At 38.9% G+C, this 26,769-nt stretch overlaps 1 protein-coding gene across 1 annotated transcript in view; it reads left to right on the forward strand.

The window, feature by feature from the left end:
- GRM7 (glutamate metabotropic receptor 7) overlaps positions 1-26,769 on the forward strand; it is an 811,284-nt gene that overhangs the window by 686,565 nt on the left and 97,950 nt on the right. Inside the window, exon 8 of the mRNA XM_047096787.1 lies at positions 13,433-14,368. Coding sequence (XP_046952743.1) covers positions 13,433-14,368 — 936 coding nt within the window. The remainder of the gene's footprint in view (positions 1-13,432; positions 14,369-26,769) is intronic.

Raw genomic sequence — 26,769 nt, forward strand, 5'->3', positions numbered from 1 at the left:
CAGCAAGATTTCTCAGGCTCTTTAATAAACTGTTCGTTGGTCCCTCCTGACATGGCAATGGTTAATGCAAGGTGACTGGGGTGGAGGGAGGTTCCTATGTTCAAAATAATATATTGCAGGGCTAGTATTCATCAGAATGAAATGTGGGTTAAGTTTCCTAAAAAAAAAAAAAAATCAGTATAAAAACAGTTTCTTTCCTCTAGTTTAGAAAAGGGAAGCAAAATACTCGGAGCTTACAAAAATAGAAAGGAGAAAAAAGAAAAAAAAAAAAGAAGGCAAATCAAAAGCGCTTCTTGTCTCAGATGGTAAACTGATCAGCATTCTTCCCCACTTACCTGGCAGATAGCATGACTCACCCCAGGTGAGTGGGTGAAAAGCAATTTGCAAGTTGCCTCGGGTGTGAAAATCTAAGATGAATGGCTGAACTGGTTAGAAAAGAAGATTTAGTAGCAGTGATATGAGGACTTCTATTGTTCTTGCTTATATAGTTTGTCATATTTAAGCAAGTCAGAGTTGGAAGGCTCAAACAAAAAGCAAGAATACAGGAGTGTTGAAGGCATTAACAAGAAGCCATTTTTTTTTTCTCCTAAGGATTTATCCGTTTATGTCCTAATCCTGGGAGTTCTTTCTTGGAATGGAATCTGTGGCAGTTCCAGTCCACCTTCTAGGCTCTAAAGGGTTTTAAAAAAATACATGGTGGGCCCCAGTTTTCAAAGTATAAGAGGTAGAAGAATAGTACAGATACAAATGCTAAGAGATGTCAACAAAGGGAGAGTGTATTTATAGCAAAGAGGCATCGGGGAAGATTTGGGGCATTTGAGCTAGTTGTTTAAGAATTAGAGGAAAGCATAACAACTAAAGGCTGAGTGTGAATGGAAGAGTGCCAATGGGGAATCACAGGGTATCAAAGGGAAACATAAACAGTGCCCTTTTCTAGAAGAGTAATGGGTGTTAGGGTGGTTGGTGAATGCAGATGAGGCAGGAGAGGAGGGACTTGATTGCCAAAATCAGGTGTCTGCACTGTGTCAGGTGGGCAGTGGATTTTAATCCAAGCTGCAATAGACCCACACCTTCCAAGAAGGCAACTTCATGACAAAGAGTTTTTGAGCGGCTCCTCTAGGTACAAGGTAAACATAAGGAAACAACTTGGATGTGCTCTCTTCAAGTGGAGAGAGACAAAGAAGTAAACGCCTGGATGTTTCATTGACTATAATTGCTATAAAGAGATATCAGAATAATAAAGTAAGAAGTGAAAGGGAAGACCTAAAATCAGAAAGCAAGTAAGAGAACACAATAATGATAACTTCAGTAGACCCTTGTCATTGGGGGCAAAGACAAAACGGGTTCACAGAAGAAGACTGGAACGAACTTTGCAACTGTTATTTTTTCAGGGGAGCAAGGGAAGAGAGGTATCAAAAGTGACAGTATGGGGGCGCCTGGGTGGCTCAGTTGGTTAAGTGTCCGACTTCAGCTCAGGTCACGATCTTGCAGTCAGTGAGTTCGAGTCCTGCATCAGGCTCTGTGCTGACAGCTCAGAGCCTGGAGCCTGCTTCAGATTCTGTGTCTCCCTCTCTCTCTGCTCCTCCCTCACTCACACTCTGTCTCTCTCTCTCAAAGATGAATAAATGTTAAAAAATTTAAGTGACAGTATGGTCACTAATCATGATTTGAATAGACATAACTCATTTAGTTTTCACCATGTGTAAAACAATGTGTGTCACATACACTAATTTTCTCAGTAAGTCTAGGATGTACTCTTACCATCTAAATTTCATAGATCAAAAAATAAAGCTCAGAGAACATAAATGCCTTGTCCAAGATTACTCTCTTAGGATTTTAGCACATGTGCTCCTGAGTTCCACTTTCATGTTAACTACTCCACTATACCAAGACAGTTTGGAGGGGGTAGGTGAAATCAAGAAAGGGAAGAAAAATGCTATGTTCACTTTTTGATGCATAGAGTCTGAAATGCCGCTATCGCATTATCGCTGGTGATATTCCATTGGAAGAGTCAGCACTCAAGAGTGAATGGAGAATTGGGAATGGCCATCCTAATGTTCTTTGCATGGCTTAAGTTGCTCACTGATGCCCTAGCATATTCTAATGACAATTATTCAGGAAGCTACAATGTGTCAGGCACCATGCTAATTCTTTAGACATGTTATCTCCTTCAGTCTTCATAACCAATAAGCTTGGCAAAAAGATACTCTGATTGTCTTCTTGCCTTTGGGTATAAGGTCTGGACGTAATGAAATCTATCTTTGAACCCAGGAAAGTTGGACTTCACAGATCATGCTCTTTCTACTTTGAGCTGTAGCTTACCTTGCTAATGGAGAAGGTAGTATTCAGAGAAAATTCTGTTACTCCAAAATGGGTTTGCCTCTTGGTTGATGTTGAGTGAAAGATACAACTGAACGAAGGAATAGGAAATGGGAGGATTTTTTTTGCAACAAGTCAAGGAGAACACTGGAGATCTTTCCCAAAGCTATGTCTCCCTGAACAACAAAATTGGGGAAGTTTTAAACTTAGGGTGCTTGCATGCTAGGCAGTTCAGCATTGAAGTGGGGCAAAAGTCATCTTAAGGTGACAGAATCCAAGTCAAGATCAGGAGGTTCCATAAGAGTCAGCATCATCAGTTCTCTGGCTTTTGTTGGTTTAGTATTCGAGTGCTCACAGGGCTTTAAATCTTGCAAAGATAATTCAAGAGTGTGCATAAGGTTAATCAATTTTTGCTTTTGAACCAGCACTGGGACTTTGACCACTGATTTATTGTCCCCGATATGATGATTATATCTGTGGCTATTCTAACATTCTTTTGTTGCCTTAAAATCATTATCTACTGGGGTCTCTTCTTCTGCAATTTTGACATATTCCAGAAAGTTATTGTTTTTAACGTTTATTCATTTTTGAGAGACAGAGAAAGAGCATGAGCAGGGAAAGGGCAGAGAGAGGGGGAGACACAGAATTCGAAGCAGGCTCCAGGCTCCGAGCTATCAGCACAGAGCCCTACACAGGGCCTGAACCCACGACCCATGAGATCATGACCTGAGCTGAAGTCAGACGTTCAACTGACTGAGCCACCCAGGTGCCCCAACATATTCCAGGAAGTTCTGCAAGAAATGTGCTTTGGGCAAGTAGTGCTAGTCAGGCATAGATCACAAGATGGCCAGAAGCCTAAAATGAGTTTTCTTATGTCAAGAAAGCTATACCTTGTCTTCATTTGCCTAGGACCCCCTAGCTCTTTCTGCCTGTATGATCAGGTGTAACTGAGCCAACATGAGTTCACTCCTTGGTGAGTCAGAACCTGCACTAGGTTGAGTTGTCCCACAATGAAAACTTTTATTTGCAGCAAACAAGGAGATCATGAGGAGTGGCTTCCCAAGTGGTGATTCTCTGGGAGAGGGCATAGGGGAGCCTTGCCATCCTATGTAGAGGTGGGCATAAGGTCACACATGTGCCTGAAGTAAACAAGCTTATATATACTTACATTGTATGTTATGTAAATGAGGCTAAGACTCCTCCTTGGGTGGAGAGTTTAGTGCTACAATGAGGTAAAGGTAATTGTAGGTCATTCTAGAGGTGACTCCATGATCCATCTGTGCAGGCACAACTCAGGTTTAGCTGAAAAGGTCTAGGTGGTCTAGGTCTAAGGCAGGTATTGTCAGGAGAGTCTATCACCTGGGGTGGTTTCATGTTTCATTTGTCTGCGTTAAGGGAAAAGCCAGAAAGAAGAGCTCAGGGAAAAATGTAAGACAGAGGTTAGTGAGTACAAGCAGGTGGGCAGTAAAGACCAAGTCTTGGGGTCTAGCTGGTGACACAGAGACCTATTCAAATCAAGTTCTGCCCTTGGCTGCAAATTGTCCATGACTTGTTTTTCTCCTTTTCTGTGATGTGTTAATTGTATTAATTTCCCCTCTACCTAGCATTTCAGTGCTCCATATTTAATTCCCTTTCTTCCCTGAAGAAAATGCCAAAGACTTTTCAACTGTAAACTTTCACTCTATAGATGTATAGTAAATGACCTGAAAACAGGGAGACTCACATACGTAATTAGGGATCCTTTCATTGTTAGTTAGAATCAAACTCGAATTTTGGCTGGGGAAAATCAGTTCTAGAGGACTGGTCAGTCTCCTCTGTCCTTCACACTGCCATTCACCCATTCAGTCCAACAATGTTATGGAGCCTCCTCCCAGATTTTGAGTTTCTAACAAGTGAATAAAGTGGACAGAAGCTCTGATTTCAAGAAGCTTATGTATAAATTGGGAGTTAAGACCTTAATGAAGTAACATATGTGCATAATTACAAATTGTGTTAAGTTCTTTAAGGGGGGATCTTTAGAGTTTATTAAAGGAGGAGCCAATTCAGTGGGGGTAGGGACCTCCTGAGCAAGAATTTAGTGAACCGAAGAATCACAGAGCAGCATATTGTGGCCCATACTCATGCTGGGGCAGGAACCCTCATGGAACCCAGCTAAAGCCTATTGCTCTGTGTGTCTGCTGGATTATGACGCATCTAGGATGTTTTATAGCAAGAAGTCACTAAAGAGCTTAAGCATAAAGGTGACATGCTAAAGGACCCTTCTGGCTGTAGTGCAGCTAATGGGATTAGGAGGGAGCCAGCAGGAAAAGGGAGGTGGGGAAACTCCACAGAAAGATTTTGCAGAGGAGATGGTGATAGCAAAGATGAGAAAAGAGGATTCATTTCTCTAAGGCACTTTTTTTTTTCTGTTTTGTTCTCAGCAAATAAACAGGGTGCAGCACCAAAAAGTTTGCAGGCATGCCTCAGAGGTAGTACGGGTTTGGTTCCAAACCACCACAATGAAGTGTATATCACAGTAAATACTGTCAGATGAACTTTTTGGTTTCCCGGTGCATATAGAAGTTTATACTAGACTTTAGTTTTTTAAGTATGCAATATGGCATTGTGTCTTAAATAATGTACATAACTTAAAGAATACTTTATTGCTAAAAAATGTTAAGCATCGTCTGAGCATTTGTCAACTTGGGTTTATTTTGTTGTTTTGTTTTGGTTTGGTTTGGTTTGGTTTTTTGCTGGTGGGGTGTTTTGCCTTAATGTCAGTGTCTCCTGACTGATCAGGGTGGTGGTTGCTGAAGGCTGGCATGGCTGTGGTAGTTTCTTAAAATAAGACAACAATGAAGTCCGCCAAATTCATTTCCCTTGAACACTACAGCCCATTGTAGGGTTATTAATTACCTTAATTTCAGTATTGTTGTGTCTTAGGAAATAGGGAAGCCTAAGGAGAGGCAGGAAGATGGGGGAATAGCTGGCTGGTAGAGTAGTCAGAACACACACAACATTTATTTATTAAATAAATTATCAATTAAATAAAACCCACTCACCATTTTATGTGGGAGTGGTTCATGGCAGCCCATAACAATTATAATTGAGCATCAGAGATCATGAATCATGGGTAATCATAACAGATACAATAATATGAACAAATTTAAAATATTGTGAGAATTACAAAACATGATATAGAGATACAAAGTGAAAAATGCTGTTGGAAAAATGGTGCCCACAGACTTGCTCAGTGCAAGGTTGCCACAAACTTACAGTTTGTAAAAAATGCCATACCTCCTAAGGGCCATAAAAGGAAGAACAATAAATCAAGATGTGCCTGTATTTAATAAATAGTTTGTTATATGAAATGATTAACTTAAGTGATTTCAAGAGGTAAAATCTACATGATGTGTTGGTAACTTAACTGTGAGGGGCCAAGAGAATGGGAGATGTTGAAGATGACAAAACTTATGGTTTACAGATACATAAGGTTGCCATGCACTAGGGCTTTGTCATTTTGTTTTCTTTGGATCTGTGTCAGTGAATATTTTCTATAAAGGGCCAGATAGTATATACTTTAGGCCTTGCGGTCCATGCATTCACAGCTACTCACTTCTGCCATTGTAACAAAAAACTGGCCATAGACAACATGTAAGTGAACAACTGAGATGATGCTCTGATACAATATTATTGACAAAACAGGAAGTGGGCAGGATTCAGCCCACGGGCAGTAGTTTGCCAGTCCCTGAGTCAATCATGAGTTTAATTTTAAACAAGTTTAATGGGAGGTATTTTTGAGGCATCCACACGAATATGTTCGTTCACGTTATTATTAGAATATGTTATTGTTAGATCCAGCTTTTTTAAAAAGTACTTTGAAATGTATTTAGTAATTACACAAGATTAAATACCTAATATTTGATTGCTAAGCATCTTTTAGGGAACTGTCCCCAGAGAGGGAATAGATCAGTGGTCACTTGTAGTCAGCATATACACTGTAAGGAGATGGCTTCTAGAGTGACAGTATTGTTTCAGAAAGAGGCAGCTAACTAGTGTCAGCAGATGTGCACTGTTTGGCCCTTAGAGTATATGATATCTTTAAAAAGGCATCAACTTTTAAAAAAAATCAGAAGGTTCCATATATTCTGAGTAGAGGGTGGGGAGGATAAAAAAGAAGTTCTGAAACCAAGCCTAGTCATCCCTTTTAGTTAGAAATAGAGAAAAGCTTCATAAAGAATGAGAAACCTAGATTTACTGTAGGGGCAAACTGTTCAGTTAATCTGGGAGGTTTCAATTATATACACTTAAAAACAAGCACCCACCCACTGTTGCTTGTATTTGAGGGAAATACAGGCATTGAAACAGTGAGTGCAGATCATTTAGGCAGAACTATTATGAAATCTCTTCTTGATGTATAATTTAACATCTATTTCTAAGTATGCATAATCTTACTGTGTTCCTTTAGACTTGGTTGTTTTGGGGACAGAAATGTCTCACTACCTCTCCATTCATTTACTTTCTATGTTCTGCTGCTGTAGGCATTTTAAATTGTTTGGCCAATGACATAATGAAACGTAAGCCTAGAGACCTTACTGACCATGCAACTCTGTAATTTCACGGTAGCTTCATACTGTCCCATTAAATTGTCAGAGTATCACTGAGCATTTTATGTGACCCATTCTGACTTTTAATGAGAGATACTGTATCGTAAGGTTGAGAATAGAAGTCCAGGCAAGACCACCTCTGTGGTCACTAAGTTGTCTACACAGCACAAAGATTTTCTTCCAAACCCCAGCTCTTCAGAGTGTGTGGTTCAGTGGTTGCCAAACCTGTCTACATTTCACCTGAGGAGTTTTAAAAGACACTGATGCTTCTTTGAAAATTTTAGAGGCTCTCCAAGTGATTCACATGTGTGGCAGGTTTAGGAACCACTGGCTTAATTCAAAATAAAATCTCTATGACAGCATAAATTTATTCACGTCCTGGACTTCCAGGGGCTCCGCGGTGAGATGAAGCTCTGGATCTTTCCATGAGAATGCCCAGGTTCTACCATAGCAAAAAGCCTTTCCTAACAATATGGTGGTGCCACTTTCTTCCTAGAGTACATTAAAAACAAAGATGAGGGGCGCCTGGTTGGCACAGTCGGCTAAGCGTCCGACTTCAGCCCGGGTCACGATCTCGCGGTCCGTGAGTTCGAGCCCCGCGTCAGGCTCTGGGCTGATGGCTCAGAGCCTGGAGCCTGTTTCCGATTCTGTGTCTCCCTCTCTCTCTGCCCCTCCCCCGTTCATGCTCTGTCTCTCTCTGTCCCAAAAATAAATAAACGTTGAAAAAAAATTTTTTTTAAAAACAAAGATGATTCTTGGGACGCCTGGGTGGCTCAGTCGGTTAATCATCCGACTTCGGCTCTGGTCATGATCTCTGGGGTTTGTGAGTTTGAGCCCCGCATCGGGCTCTGTGCTGACAGTTCAGAGCCTGAAGCTTGCTTCAGATTCTGTGTCTCCCTCTCTCTCTTCCCCCTCCTCTGCTCTCTCCCTCTCTCTCTCTTTCTCGCTCTCTTAAAAAAAATGTTCTTTTATAAAGTTTGAATAGGTAGAATATGAATTAATGAGTGTTTTTATTGTAATATGGCAGCCCTGAAATTCTGTTTCATAGTCTAGTCATACTGCCTATGGTTTAAAAAGAGAAGCTGAGTCTTAAAAAAGAAAAAGCCATTGAATGCTGCTACAGGATTCCTTGCGAAGCTCTTAATAGCCCCTCTACCTTGCTTACTTGACCCCCCCACCCCCCGCAGAACTGAAACCTGGCTCTTTTCTAATATCAAGAATTAAATATTCCTGTTTTTTTTTTTCCTAAAACGCTCTTTCCAAAAATTAGACAGGACAGATATATTTTAATGAACAAATAGTGTTTTAATAAGAAGGCTCTTTTAAAATTAGCTTATTCTATTAAGGTTTTAATAAGTAAAAAAATAATATTGTAGAGAATTATTCAATAAAAGCACCAGCCAGCTTGGTCTACAGAGTAAGCTTAGGAAACATGCAAATGGAATTTCACTAAAGAAAATATCCCTGCAGTGACAAAATTTTCACTTAGATAGAAAATGTCTATGTGGGGAAAAGAACAGATCTCTACTAGATACAAATGATACACCAAACAGTGTATTCTGCTTTTGTTTGAGTTCTGCCTTTGGCAGTAAGACAGCAACTAATTTGGTTTTATTTTAAAATTCCAGTGATTATAAGGTCTGCACATTCCCTGTGAAGTAGCTCACTCTCTACTAGAGCCAGACCCCAATTTTTCTTTGCCAATCACATGTGCTAGAGAACTTGAGCTGACAGGTGCTTTTTCATTGTTTCCTCTCTGAGCCAGGAGCAATGGAGTCCCAGCTGATATTCTGAGTCTGGGGCTTTCCTACTCTCTTTTAAGAGCATTCCCAGGAGACAAGACAAGTGTTTCTGATCATTTGTTGTTTGAAAGTCCCTTTTCCTTCTGGAGCTACTTGCTATCCCTATTAGAATTTGAATTATTGGCTAATTGTCTAACAGTCTCAGAAGGTCTTCACATAGTAGATGCAGGAGTAAGAAAAAGTGTATTTGTTAGAATGTTTCATTGCAAGTAGTTGACTATGCAGGCAATATTGGCCAACCACTAAGGAAAGTTTATCATTTCATGTTCAAAATTCAGGGGTACATTAGCACCAGTGTTGTTTAATTTGGTGACATCATTATCGTACTGTTAAAGAATGATTAATGAAGATCATTTAGATGATAGAAACTAACTTTAAACACTTCATGAACTAGACAGTCTCCTTTCAGAGAACCACAAAATGGGATGGAAGGCAGGAAGCTTTTTACAGGATAAAGAATAAACAACAAGGAAAAGACAAATAGAAAAGAACTGATAATCTGGGGCCATATAGTCAATCTTGTTTGGGCCAAGAAGGCTCAGAGTTGGTTTGGCATTCTGAGACTGGCTAACTGAGTACACTGTGTGTCTGGTCAAGGGGAACTTGTTATAGGGGCACAGAACTTATCCAAGTTTGGTTTGCTGAGGTGATATCCTGAGCAGCAGTGGCTCCATCTTGGGCCCAGAAATTATTTCAGCACCATCAAAGACAAAAATTCTTTTTTTATCTATTGTTTTCTATCCTCAGGATATGGGCTTTTTTTCCCATAAGCTTGTCTTCATGGTTAAAAAGTGGCTGCTGCAGCTCCATACATCATGTTTGTACACATCAGAGTTCAAAGGCTAAAGACCATAGATCTCTTCCTTGTATCTCTTTTAAGAGCGAAGAACCACATTCTAGGACTCGACATCAGGCTTATGTTTGCTTTCATTGCCCAGAACTACATTTCTTTCCTAAACAATTGATCTGCCTATCCATATAATCTATTTCAACATCTCTTCCCCATGAGCCAGCTACTGAGCAGACCCAGTATCCAATGACTATAAACAATGGTGTCCGGGAGGAAAATGCATCCTTAATCAGGGAATGTAGAACTGTATCTTCTAAAGAAGATGGCAGTAAACATCCTAGCCCTTTTTTCTAATCTTTCTGCACCTTCACTTTGGCTTTCCAGCTAAGGGAAACTTGGTTTTGTTGCAGCCATCAAAATAGAATAGAAATCTACATTCCTACTAGCCTCTGGCAAAGAAAATTGACACTATACTTGAATATTCATAGTCCTAAATGAGTATTCTCCCTTTAATAAGTATCCATGGGCATTTGCAGCTGACTGTTTATTCTAATGAAACAAGCCACTGAGTGTGTGTGGATGGGTATAGATATACACAAATCATATGTATAGCTTTAGAAGAATTCTCACTTACTAGAGCTTTTAAAGGTTACTTGGTATCTTCATTCAACACAATATATTTTCAATAATGATTTTTTTGGCAAAGCGAGTAAATTAGACTTTTGTTCATTTGGTGCAAGAGGCAACTTTGTTGCTGTAATATATACAATTAAACGGAGTTGAGATGTACTTTAAATGAAAATTGAAAACAAATTAAGTAATCAGTCAATGTAATGTTTGTGGTTATAGCTCTTGTATATATTTGGATAAGTTAAGGGTGGAAAAAAGCTGTTCAGCATTGCTGGGCATTTTATTTTATTCCAAGGGGAAAGAAGTAGCTGGCAACATTTGAAATTGGCTGTAAAATATTACAGATAATGATAATTTGTTTTTATATTTGTATGAGCCCTTCATCTATTCCCATAGATCAAGTTTAATCATATGGCATATTACTATCTACTAGTGTTAGAATTAGGCAATCTGAAGTTTAGCTAATGAAATATATTTATAGGTTGCTGGGTTTTGTTTTTTTTTTGTTTGTTTGTTTGTTTTTGGTTAATCTTTCTTACTAACCAGGAGTAGGACCTTTTAATTTGACATTTGGAAAAATTTGTATTAATAATAGCAATTTTTTAGGTTCCATCTTCTCGCAGTTTGACATTTGTAAAGTTAATGTGTATCTTTTTATCGCTTATTACAAATTATTTCCTTAATTTTATGACTTTGGGATGGCTGCCAGTGACTTACTGCCTCAAAAATCATGATGTTGAGAAAGAGATGATTATGTTTTATATTTAGTTAGATTTATTAGTACTGACTTGGGCTTTGTGCTGAGGCAAATGGGTTTACACAAGTCATCTGAAGATTTTTGGGTCTCTGCTTAAAGTTCAAATTCAACCATTACAAGGCTATGATAATTTATGAAGCTTAATCCCTGAGCCATTATTTTTCACAGTTAACTACATTTGTTTTAGATTTTGAATGTGGATCTTAACTCGGGTTTTGATGCAAGTATCACACCCTGCTATACATTGCATTCTGTTTTAATACAGTACTAAACTTCCAAGAGCAATAAATTAGTTTGCTTTCCCCCCATCTCTTAAAATTATGCATTTTTAAAAAGTCTCAGATTTTGCAGTATTTTTCTATCCTATTTTTTTAGTCCAACTGTATTAAAAAGGTGTGGGGGATAAGGGGTGCCTGGGTGGCTCAGTCAGTTGAGCATCTGACTTCTGCTCAGGTCATGATTCATGGGCTATCAGTTGGTGCCCCATGGACTTTGTGCTGACAGCTTGGAGCCTGCTTTGGATTCTGTGTCTCCCTGTGTCCCTGCCCTTACCCTACTTGTGCTCTGACTCTCTCTCTCTCTCTCTCTCTCTCTTTCTCAAAAATAAACATTAAAAAAAAAAGTATGGGAAATTTCAGCTAAATTTGTTCATTGGCATTTATTCTATGAATTAATTTTCTGACTTAATTAAAGTCATATTTAATTTATAATTTTTATTTAAGTTATTTAATACATGTATTTTTCAGGACTGTTGATCACAAGTAACAGAAATGCCATTGAAAGTGTTTCAGCATAGCAGAATTTACTGGCTTGTATAATGGCACAGTCTAGGGAATTCATGCTTCAGGCATGGCTGTCTCAAGTAGCTCAAACAGGCTCCTTAGTAATCTCTCTTCTTCTCTTTCTCAGTAATGCTTTTCTTTTTGTTGACCTCTCTCTCTTAGAAACTCCTTCATTCTTATAGCCTTGCACACTGGCATCATTATATCCTACAAATTGCCAGTCCAACAAAAACGAGAGATTTTTATTACGTATAATCTCAGTAAAAATGAAATTAAATTCCTCCCCATTCTATAACAATCCCATCCCTGACCCATATTCTGTGGCTAGGAGGTTGGAATGTATCCATTTTTGACAAAGTGTGGTCCCTAGATAACCCCCAGAAACATCACCAAAGATTTGGTTAGAAATACTTATTCTCAGATCCCTTCTATATGCAGTCAAAAAATCCTACTGTGGGACCCAGCATACTGGGTGGTAAGGAACCCTCCTAGTGAAGCATTCTCAAGCTTGAGAACCCCTGCTGTACATTAACTGGCCAAGACTGGGTCATGTGAGCAACCCCTGGAACTTCAGTGTAAGTTTCATCTCACAGCAAGCATGTAGAAAAGAGTTCTGAGGAACCAATATCAGGAAAGAGGAAGAGTAGATGGTGTGCTGCCAAGTAAGAGATCTCTGCTACAATGAAATTTCAGCCCGACACTACTTTTTCTTTGTTTCTAATGACATTATTTCTCAGAACACTGTTGATTATGAATTCCCCTCTAGAAAACCACTATTCTAATTAAAGCAAATCAACATTCATCCTCCTCTAGGATACGGTATTTTAGTTTTAAATTTCATCTCTAAATAGGTAGGTACGTGGCCAATATTGAAAGGTTTCCAGACCATATTTTTTTTTTATTCAAATGCTTACCAATTACTTAGATATGGCCAACTACCATTATATACCCTTCAGTAATGAACCTTATTACTCCTATGTGATAAATAATAGACTAAAATGAATTTGCTTCAAAATTTCTCATTGATAATGGCAGTGATGCCTACAGAATTTTAGGAAAGGTAGTCAACATTGCAATATCACCTAAAATAATTTTAAAACAAATTTTTAAAAGGCAGCTAGTAAGGGAGATGCATGTAACATTTCACATTACTTAAAATTTGTGTTTTGATTTATCATTTGTTAAAGATTTATTAAAGATCCAAAGGTAGTTGGGTTTTTTTTGTTCGTTTGTTTTGTTTTTTGTTTTTTCCTTTTAGTATATTCTTATTTGGAATGTGTAGGGTAGGCATAGGGAATATGTATTTTTTAACAGTTGCCACAGGGAATTTTTTTATTATTATTATTTCTTTATTTTGAGAGACAGAAAGAGCACGAGCCGGCAAAGGGCAGAGAGAGAGAGGGAGAGAGAATCCCAAGCAGGCTCCATACTGATTTGGGGCTTGATCCACAAACTGTGAGATCATGACCTGAGCAGAAATCAAGAGTCTGGATGCTTAACCGACTGAGCCACCCAGGTGCCCCAACCACAGGGAAATCTTAAAATCAGGCATGTTTGGCATACTCCATAGTAGCAAAAAGTAAGGATGCTGTGGTGGAATAGTTGGGGTCAAATCTTGGTCTCAGTTCAAACTAACTGTAGGGAGGTGGGTAGTTCTTTAGCCTTGTCAAGTCTCAAATGCTGCTTCTATCATTGTTGTTGTTTCCTTCTCTCCCTTTTCTCTTAACTAATCTGCCAGTTACACCTTCTCATTTCTTATGCTGCAGATAGAGGACATGCAGTGGGGTAAAGGAGTCCGGGAGATCCCCCCCTCAGTGTGCACACTGCCATGCAAGCCTGGGCAAAGAAAGAAGACTCAGAAGGGAACTCCGTGCTGCTGGACCTGTGAGCCTTGTGATGGCTACCAGTACCAGTTTGATGAGATGACATGCCAACATTGCCCCTACGACCAGAGGCCCAATGAAAACCGAACCGGCTGCCAGGATATCCCCATCATCAAATTAGAGTGGCATTCCCCCTGGGCCGTCATCCCTGTCTTCCTAGCAATGTTGGGGATCATTGCCACCATCTTTGTCATGGCCACTTTCATCCGCTACAATGACACGCCCATTGTCCGGGCATCTGGGCGGGAACTGAGCTACGTTCTGTTGACTGGCATCTTTCTTTGCTACATTATCACTTTCCTGATGATAGCCAAACCTGATGTGGCCGTGTGTTCTTTCCGGAGAGTTTTCTTGGGCTTGGGTATGTGCATCAGTTATGCAGCCCTCTTGACAAAAACCAATCGGATTTATCGCATATTTGAGCAGGGCAAGAAATCAGTGACAGCTCCCAGACTCATAAGCCCAACATCACAGCTGGCAATCACTTCCAGTTTAATATCAGTTCAGCTTCTAGGAGTTTTCATTTGGTTTGGTGTTGACCCACCCAACATCATCATAGACTATGATGAACATAAGACAATGAACCCTGAGCAGGCCAGGGGAGTTCTCAAATGTGACATTACAGATCTCCAAATCATTTGCTCCTTGGGATATAGCATTCTTCTCATGGTCACATGTACTGTGTATGCCATCAAGACTCGGGGTGTCCCAGAGAATTTTAATGAAGCCAAACCCATTGGATTCACTATGTACACGACATGTATAGTGTGGCTTGCCTTCATTCCCATTTTTTTTGGCACTGCTCAGTCAGCGGAAAAGGTAAGTGAAAATGCACACCACACAACACATTCAAAATATGTCTGTTTTTGTAAATATTGAAACCAAATTGATTGTATAAAGCAAGAAGTTTTATATCCTGAATTACTAGGCTTCAGTGCTACAGGAATCTAAAATCTGCAGGGAACTGTGCCACATTCATTTCACTGGAAACCAACAAGAGGTAGCTTTTTCAAGTTAATTTGTGATGGAATTATTCAGTGTAGCAAGAGCTCATCCAGGATAAAATCATGCAGTCTGTCCAAATGAAATCTTCCTATTCATTCATTACCCGCCCTCTCTTCTTACACATATATTTCCTTGGGATAGGAGAAAAAGGCCACAATGCTTCACTGGGATGAAGATGGTCATTACTAGCTCTCTCTGTCTTGTTAGTGACTTTCTAGGTTTTCACCGCGGATTGGACCTAGTTTGTGAGCAACACAACATACTAGAAGTTCCATTTGCATATTATATATATATATATATATATATATACACACACACACATATATATGATATATATTTCATACATATTCATCCACTATATATTTATGTGTGTGTGTATATATATATACATGCATATACATGTACATATATACATACCTACATATATGCACACACACATAGACACACACACATATATACACACATATATATAGTGGATGAAAATAGGAGAGTTTTGGTTATCACTGTATCCTGGGCTCCCTAAAGCTAGATATACATCTGTCACATCAAGTGATTCAGAGTGATATGAGAGACTCAACTTTCTAGCCATGGGAGGGACAGTATGTTGTACAGCAGGTGTCATCAAACTGTGGAAACTCAAAGTTGGCAAAATTAGTGGACCCTAATATGTTGGTCCTAGATATGGTTAGTGTGCATTCTACCCCCCCCCATATAGTTATACAGTTTTATGAGTCTGTAGTTAGGCAGCCCTAATGTGTTGATTCTTAAAGCAATTAATATATGTCTAGCTGTAGGTTCAACAGGCATGCAATTAGGCACTGCTAAAGCCTTGATTCTACATGAGATTCCTACACATCTTTTATACTCACCTGGATTTGTTTTTTTGTGTATGCAAATTGGGCAGTTCTAATATGGTGATCTTAATAAGATGTGCTGTCCTTCATTCCTTAAAGTCATCTCTGGCATGGTGGTACAACTAAAGCCAGAACCAAGACCTAGAGCGCTAAATGGAACACTGTATAAGAGAGGGCATGCGTATAGCTTGATTAGAAGTGAAAATGTAGGGAGTGTAGCCTGATTCTGTGTTACTTTGTAGGAGTCTCTGAAGCATTCAAGGACTTAGTGCCCTAAATGAGGAAAACAAGGATTGAAGTAGGAATCTCTACAAATTCACAAATCTGTGCCTCTAGGAATTCATTGAATCTGAATTTTTCATTATTACTTCTCTTCTCATATAATCCTGTAAATTATTAATGACCTTTGACTGGTGTTCCAATGGAGAAGATGTCTCTCATCTAAATTGTGTGATTCAGAAGCCATCAGTTTGGACTGTGTGGGGTTTGGGGTTTTTTTGTTTGTTTATTTGTTTTTAATGAGTATCTCTAAAACCACAGAGAATTCTGAAACCAAGGACAGTGAATGGTTCCAGATATGATTTTAGTCATGAATGTCTTAGAGGAAGTTCTAAAATACATGCTCAACAAGCATAGTATGTTTCCAACAGTATGTTTCAAATTCATAATGCATGTTTACTGTCTGTGAAACCAACCTGAATTGCATTTTATTGCTTCTATCTATCCCTGGGCCAAGGGAATAGTAAAATATGAGTTAGGGTAGTGAAACGCAATAGAGAGAAAAAGGAAAAGAATTTCCCAAATGTATGCTAGTAAGTTGATAACCATTGAACTTTTTATGGGAAATGATGTGTATTATCAAAGCCTATGAAGATAATAATTATTTTTTATTAAAACAAACACAAATCCCTATGTAACAGGCTAAAAACATTAAATCCTTTTCTTATAAATTTATTGTTGGGGAATATAAAAGGCAGGAGTACCTGCAGTTTTATAGATGGTCCCTGTTGTAATGATATTTGACAATTCAAGTCTCTACCCTTTAATTTGTCATTTCTAGCCCTTTCTGGTCATGACTGTGAATCCTTTCTGTAAGATCACGGGTATAGTAGACTCATTTAAATACCTGAAAGTGATATAGGGCTTCAGGAATTGAATTCACTGGTTCCAGTTGTTCTGTAAGACTTTGAGCTGGTTGAACTGAACTACAGCAATAAGTAGGCTGTCTTTAAGCAGTGTGCTTTGTATCCTAGAGTTTTGAAGGCATGTATGTTTTTCTTTGTATACTCTCAATGGTTTGTGATGTCTTACATGGTTGATTGGCACAATTAAAGGTACTAAATTGCCAAATGGGAACAGTGAATTTTATATGGAAATTCACACATCTTAAAGATAGGCATATGGCTAGAGAAGCATGAGTGATAAATTTAAAATATTTTTTGTACATGAAACCATGGAATTTAAATTGTGGAAGGCGGCAAATTGACAAATGCAACAGAGATCACAGAAAAAGGCATCATTGCCAAGCTAAAAATATTCAGAATCACAGCCCTTCCATTTCTGTTTAGATTGAAGAGTCTAAGTGTTTAAGTGAAAGAATTCCATTGTAACAAAAATAAAGGATTAGGCGGTGATTTCAGTAATAACTATTTACTGTTTTAGGAAATTGAAATCATTCTGATTATGATAAGGATATCTTTGTGAAGTTTCTCATCAGTTGAGTTCATTAGCACAGCACAAAGGATGAGAAATGTTTATTTTCTCGTGAAATATCAACCCTCAGTATATTTTTGCTTTTGTGAAGAAGGATGCAGAAGATTAAAGTTATCTTGTTTTATTGTTGCTAACCCTGTGATTATGAGGATCATGCAACAAGGTTAGGCATGATGAAGGAGGTAAACTTGAGCCATAAGAGAATGATCCCTGGTTTTAGGAATTTCTGTTTAGGTCACTGAGATGATTCAAGGAAACACTGGAAATAATAGAGTTATAGAAATGTGGGAACTAGCTGGTCTAGTCAAGTGTGGTAATGTCCCATTGCTATATACTGGCAATGGCTACTGGAGGACTAGATTGTTTGCCATGAAAAAAAAAGTCTTTGTTTATGGCTTATCTATCTTTTTTGCATGCCTCCTGGAAAAGAGCTTGGTTCATACAGGGAGGATACAATTTACCCTGTCAAAATAAGAGAAACCCTGTAGAAGTTAGGTTTATCCAAATCTTTTTAACCAGTTGTCAGGAGAGCTTTCTAGGTAAGCCAGTGTTTTTTTGTTTTTTGTTTTGTTGGGTTTTTTTTACACATGGATGAGGAGAAAACCTTTACACCACTTGGCTCTGCAAAGGCAAAGTAGACCTTGATATAAATGGAGTGGAGTCAGAGGGTCTCAGAGGTCTTCCCCTCTGTGCATATGTATTTGTTTGGGGAGCAAGGTGGGGAGAGGAAGAGAAGGAAAAGCATTGAGGCATTTTATGTTCAGGGAAGAATGATGGAAAAAGAGCAGTGGCTGAAAGGAAGGAGTATGTCTTCTGTAATGCGGCCCACAGGCCATTCTTCATATATCAGAACAGAATCGCAAAGATTATAGCACTTAAGTAATAAGATTCTTTGGTTTTCACTGAAGCATTATTCCACGAGGTGACAGAAGAGGGCTACTGCTAGTAATCTCTGAACCAACTCAGGATCCTTAATTCCATGGTTCTTAAAATTGTGTGTATGATAATCCCCATTGGAACTTGTCTTTAAAAATATTCCCAACTGGTTCAATAGGGCAGTGGGATGGGCATAGAACTCTAGACTTCTTAACAAGCATGCTGGAAGTATGTCAGCACAAACCAAGCATGCTTCTGAAAACTACCTGAACATTTTCTTCCTAATCCACCGAACATGTCATATAAATATTTCCTGATCCCTATTTTTAGAGCCTTTAAGAATAAATTAATTCTCATCTCAAGCAACTGGGAGGTCCAGAGATCAAGGAACCAGGAGATCAGAAAGACATTATTCAGAGTCAGAGACAAAGTTTAGACTCAGGAGGTCTGAATGAAGTGTCAACTTGTAAGCTTTGGCTAGAGACCTTAAAAGTCAGGACCAAGACATTGACCCTGCAACCAGAGATAGCAAAGAGACAGGCAGAAAGAAATGTCCACGAGTGTTTCTAGAGGATTTAGACATAAGGCAACATTTTGATCTTCCACATGTGACAGAGCCCCAGAATCTGAACACAGAGTGAACTAATCTAGGACTGACATTAAGGATCAGAAATATTTGGCAGGTAGGTAAATATTTCCTAATCTGTGCCCTGGGCAGACAGTGGTAATCAATTATGGCGAGCTTTCTCTAAACTCAGGTATGGTCTTAAAATCCTTATCAACACAGTCATTAGGCAGCCACTACCAGTAAGTCAGAACTGGCAGGAATGTGAAATCCATGTGTCATTTCCCGTTATTACTGGACACTGACAAATGACCTTTGATATCTCTGCCAACTCAGCTGTTTGTTGTCCTTGTGCAAGAGCCATTGGGTGGCTTTCATTAGAATATATCTGCTTAAATATATAGAATACTCAGGAAAATGGGAGTGTGCTTGAATTAGTCTTTATCTTGTCTCTGATTATACATCTCTAAGTTTTCAAAGGCCATACAGAAAGGAACAGTCCTAGCTCCCTTTGGGAGTCATATATTAATTTATGCCTCTGCCCTATTTGATTTGATTAAGATTTTCTCATGGTCTTTGAGCACTTGCTCCACCAATTGTGAAATAACCTACTATGTCCCTAGTATTCTGTGAAGGACTGGGGAGGAGAGGTGAAGAAGGCACCATGTTCTTCAGTCAGGAACTCAAAAGCTAGTGATCAACAGAGATGTTCAAACCAACTTTGAATAGTGTGAGGCACGCTACAGTTGTCAGACGAGGACTGAAGGACAGGCACCCCAGAAACAAGAACTCTACTTCTGATTCATGGAGGAGTGACATGGACTGAAGTTACCAGGCAGAGGAAGCGCTGTGACAATCCAGTGAGAAATTATATCCCATGTAAAAAAGTAGGGAGTGGTGTTTTCAACACTTGATGTGTAGAGAGAAGAGACAGATTGCACTTAAGGCGACTTTGACTCTTGCAAATATGAGGTGTAAGAATAAAATTTAATAAAATCGCATTTTATGGGAAAACTTTACAACAGTGTGAACCCCAACATTCCATTCTCAAATTAAACTTTTGGCAAGAATCCCATCTTTCAAAGTGATGGACCAAGTTAATTTTAAATACTCTAGCTTGTAAGCTGAAATACCCGCTTTTCCTTCTTAGGGTGAAATATTCCCCTCTGCGTATGTTGAATTATGCAAAGTCTTCTCTCTAATGCAATTCTCCCCTCTCTAATGTTGTGGGCCTGGGCCCTGTGACAGAGATAGTGATGCGGTGAAGAGAAACAAATCCAAATTACGGAGGACTGTGTTTGGATTCTATTTCTGTAAGCCATGGAGAGCCAACAAAAGGTTTATGAAGGTGGGAGGAACATGAACATAGGGTATTTTGGAATGTGAATTCCAGGGATCCAGGGACAGTGCTTGAGGATGAGTAAAGGTGTAACTGCTGGTGTTAAGAAAACTAAGTAGCTATTGTAATAGATTGACAAAAGATGGTGCTCATTTAAAGAAGGTCTGAGGGAATAGAAAAGATAAAACAGGTTTGAAAGCTACTTTGAACACTTTGAACCTTAAAAGAGTAAGGGAATATAATATGCCTTACCTTTCCTTTTGTGTTATGCTGCTTTGTTACTGGAATAGAGATATGCTTATAGGTACTTTGTTTCTTTTTTGGAATTCGCAAATAGCATTGCCCACTATTCCATGTTTGAGTTTTGTTTTGTTTTGTTTTGTTTGTTTGTTTGTTTTCTAACAGCAACTAAATAAGGAAAGAAGGAGGACTCCCTCCCATTATTCTGTCTTCTATATACAGTCATGGCTAACAGTCTGATAACAGCTTCTGGATATGTAAATACACCAGATTCATACACAAATGTAGATGTATTTTAAAACAAAAATTCTGACTTTCTTTTCTGGAAGGCTTGGTAGAACCTCCACCTTGCCTGGAAATACATATTGAGAGAAGTGTCCCAGTGCTTAGCTTCCCTTGAGGCCCTTTGTGCACTCATGCTGTGATGGGCAAGGGGGCCAGTGGTTGAGGTCTTGCTTCTGTTGTTTAGTTTTGTCTGTTCAAATTTATAGTAGAAGCATATGGAACAATCTCCTTTCTGCTTCCTCCTGTGACCCTCATGATAACTGAGCTTCTCTCCAAACAGCCCTCTGAAACCAGCTGTTTGCACATCTGGTGTTAGTGGCTTGGGATAGTGCTGTCCTATACTCCCCTCCTGAAGCTAATTTTGGGTGCAGTCACCTAGGATAATGGGAGTTTTCACCATCTTAGTCCCTTCCTTTATCTGGAATAGCTAGTTCAGCAGGTAAATGCAAGAGCCATTGTAAAACTGAACTGAGTGAGACTAACAAGGAAATAACTTACTATATTAAAACAAAGTCCCCACCATTCAAGGTTTAAACAGAGAAGTGCTCAAGAAAGAGAAATTGCTGCTAAAGGGAAAAACTAAGCAAGTCTTGAATCGGTCCCCTGTGAAGTGTACTGGAGAGCCTAGCTTTCCCATGAAAGTGTCTTTTACTGTGAGATCTTAGCCTCCAAGAGACACCAGTCACAAGGATGCAGACCTCACTTTTATAACTAGTAGTGGGATGTTCAGAGAAATCCCTGTTGATTGGCATCTCTCAAGCATCACAGGCTACCTATCGTTTTCAGAAACAACTCTTCTTAAAGCATGGGAAATCATAGCAGAACACAGTCTGCTGATGAGCAGTTGAGGGCCTGCCAAATCCAGGTTTGGGGTCCTAAGATACCTATAGTGCAGAGCCTAACACCGGTCTACTTAGTGTTTTGTTCAGGTCCCAGATGCCCTGTGGTCCTATAAGACGGTTCCTCCATCACCCATCATGCTGTGGTGCTCTGGACCTATTTAATTGTACCTTGTGACTGTGTCATTTAACCTTTGTGGTCCTAGGTTCTTCCATCTGTAGTCATTCCTACTTGTAGATTTATGTAAGAGAAAATGAGAACTTTAAATTGCTTAATACAGTGTTCATAAAACTGATGATAACATGGGCTGGTAAAGATGTGGAATAACTGGAACTCTCATGTGCTGCTAATGGGAATGTAAAAGTTAGTCAATCACTTTGGAAAATAGTTTGGGAGGTTCTTAAAATATTAAGCATACACCTATTGTACTATGCTAGCTATTCCTCCTATCTTTTTACCCATGAGAAATGAAAAAATATGTCCACACAGATTTGCATATAATTTTTTGTATGTTTAGTAGTCAAAAAATTGGAACAACCCAAATGCCCATCAATAGCTGAATAGATGAACAAGTCATGGTCAGGCGATAAAATGGAATACTACTCTGAAGTAAAAAGCAATAGATTATTGATCTATCCAACAGCATGGATAAGTCCCAAATAATTATGCTCAAAGAATACAGGCAAAAAGAGTATGCACTATATAATTACACTTATACCAAAATAGTTTTAACATTGGAATTAATCTTTAGTGAGAGAAAGCAGATCATTTGTTGGCTGGGGATGGGTGGGGGGCTGAAGAATTACAAAAGAACACAAGGAGCTTTACATATTAATAAAAGCTGTTAAAAATCTCCTTGCTAGAAACCCTCTTCTTTGCTCTTCCTCTTTTCTTGAGCCTTACTCATTAAGTGCTTTTATTATACCTAGTGGCCTATTTGCACAGTACTGAAACTATAAATTGCATTGGCAATAAGGCCACAATTGTACAGATGGGTTACAGTAGAAGAGCACTTCAAACACTTTCTAGCACATGGTAAATGCTCAGTAAAGGAGAACTGTATCCTTCCACCCTAGGCTCACCTTAGCAAAAATTTCTTTCTAGGTCAAGGCAGGAGAGTCTGCAGAAGGTAACATAGTCCTGTATTTGGGGAAACTGAAAGTAGAGGAGTTAGTATGAATTAGCAGGATGACAGGATCTAACTCTGAAGAGGCAGGTAGAGGTGAAATCTTGAAGGACCCCACATGCTTGATTTTGTTTATAAGGCAAGCAGGGGAAAGCGGTCATCAATGAATTTTAGGGCAGGGATGTGTGTGACATGTTCGATTTATGCTTTCAAAAGATTACTCTTTCCTTATGAGTAAGCATTTGCATGATAGTTATGATATTGTGATTTATAATAAGAAATGTGCATTTACTCTTTGTTCCATTTCTGGCACAGAGCTTCTACTACCTCTGGAATTTCCAAAGAGATGAAAGCAATAGGGTGTCCTTTTTATGTTAATGAGGTGACTTTTTGGACCCTACTGAAGGATGGAGTCTGGTTACTAGGAGAGCCAACCATGTGATTAGAGAGTTGGAACATTCAGTCCCACTTCCTGGCCCCTGGGAAGGACTGGAGGTTGAATGGATTGCCACTGACCAATGATTTAATCAATAATGCCTATGTAATGAAGCCTCCATAAAAACCCAAGAGGACAGGGTTTGGAGAGCCTCCAGGTTGATGAATACTTTAAGATTTGGGGAGAATAGCATGCTCTGAGGGCAGGGAATCTCTGCTCCCTTTTCCAGTACCTATTCACTATGCATCTCTCTCATCAGGCTGTTCCTGAGTTATATCCTCTTATAAAACACACACACACAAACACCAAACAAGCAAACAAAAACACCCAGTAATGTAGTAAGGAAGATATTTTTGCATTCTGTTAGCTACTCTAGCAAATGAATTCAAGCCTAAGGAGAGTGTTGTTGGAACCTCTAATCTATAGCCAAAGGTGGTAAGCACAGGTGACAACATGGACTCGAGACGGGCATCTGAAGTGTGGGTGGGAAGGTGCCGTCTTGTGGTACTGAGCCCTTAACCTGTAGAGTCTGATGCAATCTCCAAGTAGAGAGTGTCAGAATTGGGTAGAATTGTAGGACACCCATCAGGTTTCAAAGCTTTGCTTGGTGGTGAGGGGGAAAAAATCCAGACATGAGAGCTGAATGCACAACCTTAATATGTGAAATTCTACCCTGGGGAGATAGACAGTGGTTACCAGTGATGATTTAAATGGACTTTCCTTATGTTTAGGCTTTTATTTATTAATTTTTATTTTTTATTTTTCCTATGTTTGGAGTTTTAGATCCATGATAGTACAGTATACAACTCAAAGGATAAGGATGACTGAGAACAGTCTCTTAGAGAAAAACATTGGATCAGAGCTGCAAACCACTTGTTCTTCCCTTTACTTCCCATTTAGTAAAGGAGCCAAACAAACCTCCCACATCTGGGAGTAATACCTCGGATCTGAAAATTATGATCCTGCTCCCTTCCCTGCTCCAGAAGATGGCTGGTGGGGAGGAAACTTGGAACACTGCATCCAGTCTATATCCTCTGTCCCCAGGTAGAGAGGTACCCACAGGAAAGACTACACCACAGTGGTAGTTGATTTATATTATTGGTATTGGTAAGAATACTTTGAAGTATTCTTTGAAGAGGATATACTCTAAATACTGTACTGTACTATACACAGTCTTCCTTGTTTTGGCTATCATCAGTGTGTTGCCACCAGTCTAGCTTTTTCCAAGGATAATTAATGGGTCTTTGGCTTTTGAATTGTAAGGAGTTCCTAATGAATAAAGCTGACTGGCAGCTGACTGGCAGTTGGATCTTAGAATCAGGATGCATGCCAACTGCTGTGGAGTTGCCCACCCTCAGATGGCCAGGTTTGTTAACCTGTACTTTGGTAGCATTCTACCCTAGTTTGGTGTCACATTTGGCCCTCTAGGTCTGACTGAGTTTGGCCATAAAACCATGGGGAAGTCAGTGCATCAAGAAGTGAGCAACCTCAAATTTTACACAATGATCTAATTACAGACTTCAGAGAGGGCCCATGTGAATTCCTCAACTCTGAAAAAAAGTCACACTTTCCTATTTAGGTCTCGTGTACATGGAGTTGTTGGGGAAGAGAAGGGTATACAGTCAACCGAGAAATTACAAGGCAAGGCTGAGAGTATACTGTATCAAGGAATGTAAAGGACAAATCAATACCACTAAATTAGCAATTCCTTGAGATTCTCAAATATCTCTATATATTCAAAGGAGGAACCTTAGGCACAATGGGTTATCCATAAAAATCTGTTTGATGGGCAACTGAGTTCCTGAAACAAGAAGTCCCATTTTCCTTCTTGTATTGCAGGCTCTCCAATTTCACTTGGAACTTTGATGTGATAGCACTTTTCTGATTTGTCACTTTCAGGAAGTTGATAGTGTTTCCAATGAGGCTTGATTTATGTATAAGAAGTCAGTCATTCATACCTGGAAGATTCTGGCTAACAAACCTAAAACCCCAGATCAGTTTGTGATGATTGGGTTTTAGCATCCAAGACTAGATATTTAAGCTAGCTAAATCTTCCAATTCTATACAGTCCATTGTGTTTCTCTGGTAACCTTCCCAGTCCCCTGTCAAATTGACTCGGTTGGAACACCATGGCCAAATGGCATTGTTGATGAGGCAAGGGCTGCTGTCTGCTGCTGGACCAAACACCAGATGAGTAGAGTGTTTCATTTTGACTCAGAAATAAGATAATTATCTCTTGGTTTAATGTTCCAGATTTTAAGATGGAGAAGTATCCTGTTCATTGGTTCATTTTCCTTCCTTCCTTCCTTCCTTCCTTCCTTCCTTCCTTCCTTCCTTCCTTCTTTCTTTTCTTTCTTTCTTTCTTTCTTTCTTTCTTTCTTTCTTTCTTTCTTTTTTCTTTCTTTCACTGTCTCTCTCTCTCTCTCTCTCTCTCTCTCTTTTTAAGAAATTTAACTGAGAGCCAAGGGGCCACATAGATAATTCTAATATGCATAGTGAAATTCATTCTAATTCCTCATTTCTTTTTCCCAGAATCTTTGCTATGTGGACATAGATAAGTGTTTTATCAGACTTTGGCACTTGTGTATAAGTTTCAAAATTGGGATATTACCCAGTGAAATTGTAGTGGGGAACAGGCTCAGAATCTTCAGATTTTCCATTGTTGAAAATATGGCACAAACACTAATAAACAACAAACAGAGGCAAACAACTGACAGGAAATGAAACAGATACTGTAGGAATGCTTATGGCAGAAGAGACGCGCCTTCTGATTCCAGTGCTAGAGCTGTGCGAATGATTGGTGAGTGAGCTCATTAAATTTTAGATCCTAATAAAGAGCTTTGGGAAATGGAAGGAGCTATTGTTTCATTTTGTCATAGAAATCCAGTTTCCACTACAGCTGTTAGGAAAGGAAAATGTGAGGAAATGATTCCTTAACGGTGATGCTGGCAATCATTCTACCTGACACAAAAGCACTGGTGTCTGTAACAGGTCCTCAGGTGCCTAAAATTGAAAATCGTCTCTCTAACGTGTCTGTGCACTCCCATTCAGCTTTATGTTCCAACTGATCGCTTGTCTTATAATCAACAGTCAATTTTTTGATCCAGTGCTTCCCATTGCACTGGTCTAAAAATACCAGGTTAGTAGATGTACTGAAATAGCAAATATGAAAGATTTTTGTTCCCCATAATAACACTATCTTTATTTTTATTTTTTTCCAGTGCCTACCACCCCAGAGCTAGAGAGAGTGTTTTCAAATAGTTTATCTTTTAGAATAGCCTTTGTTACTTAGCAATTGATTTTTAATTGCCTGTAACATGCCAGGTCCTGAGACCCCAACAGCTGGGATTCATATCCCTCTTTTTTTTTTATTTCTATGTATATTGATTGTCCTTACATTTCAATACATATGTACATTGTACTTTTCTAAAATATGTGTGTTTCCATCACCGTGCCAAACAATTCAGGAAATTTAGCATGATTTAACTTCTCTTTGATATGCACCGACTCCTGTCTTACTCATAGTTTTGGCCATTGAGTAAGTATACCAGTTCATATAGTTTGTATTTTTTATATTTTGTTTAAAATTTTTAATTATTTTTATAAGTATCAAAATTTACATATATAAATGTCAATAATTTTTTTAAAACTTGCAACAAAAATAATAGCATTCATCACCTTTTTTTTCCATTTCCAAATACCCCTCATTAGAGAAAACTATTTCTAATATTTTTCAATATTTTTTTGGGGGGGTGGTTTGGATATCCCTCTCCTTAAAAAAATTCTCTAGTGACTTTCCATTTATATTAATGGTGGTAATATTATTATGAATATTAGTATTGCCTCTCTGTCACCATCCAAACTATAGCATTTAAACTCTTCCTTAGAAGCTATGAGATTTAGAACAAGGGTCACAAACTGTGGCTGGCAGGCCAAATCCA

The sequence above is a fragment of the Lynx rufus genome, unplaced genomic scaffold, assembly GCF_022079265.1.
Source record: "Lynx rufus isolate CCGP_SWC_20201006 ecotype Redwood Valley unplaced genomic scaffold, mLynRuf1.p SCAF_4, whole genome shotgun sequence".
Lineage (NCBI taxonomy): Eukaryota > Metazoa > Chordata > Mammalia > Carnivora > Felidae > Lynx > Lynx rufus.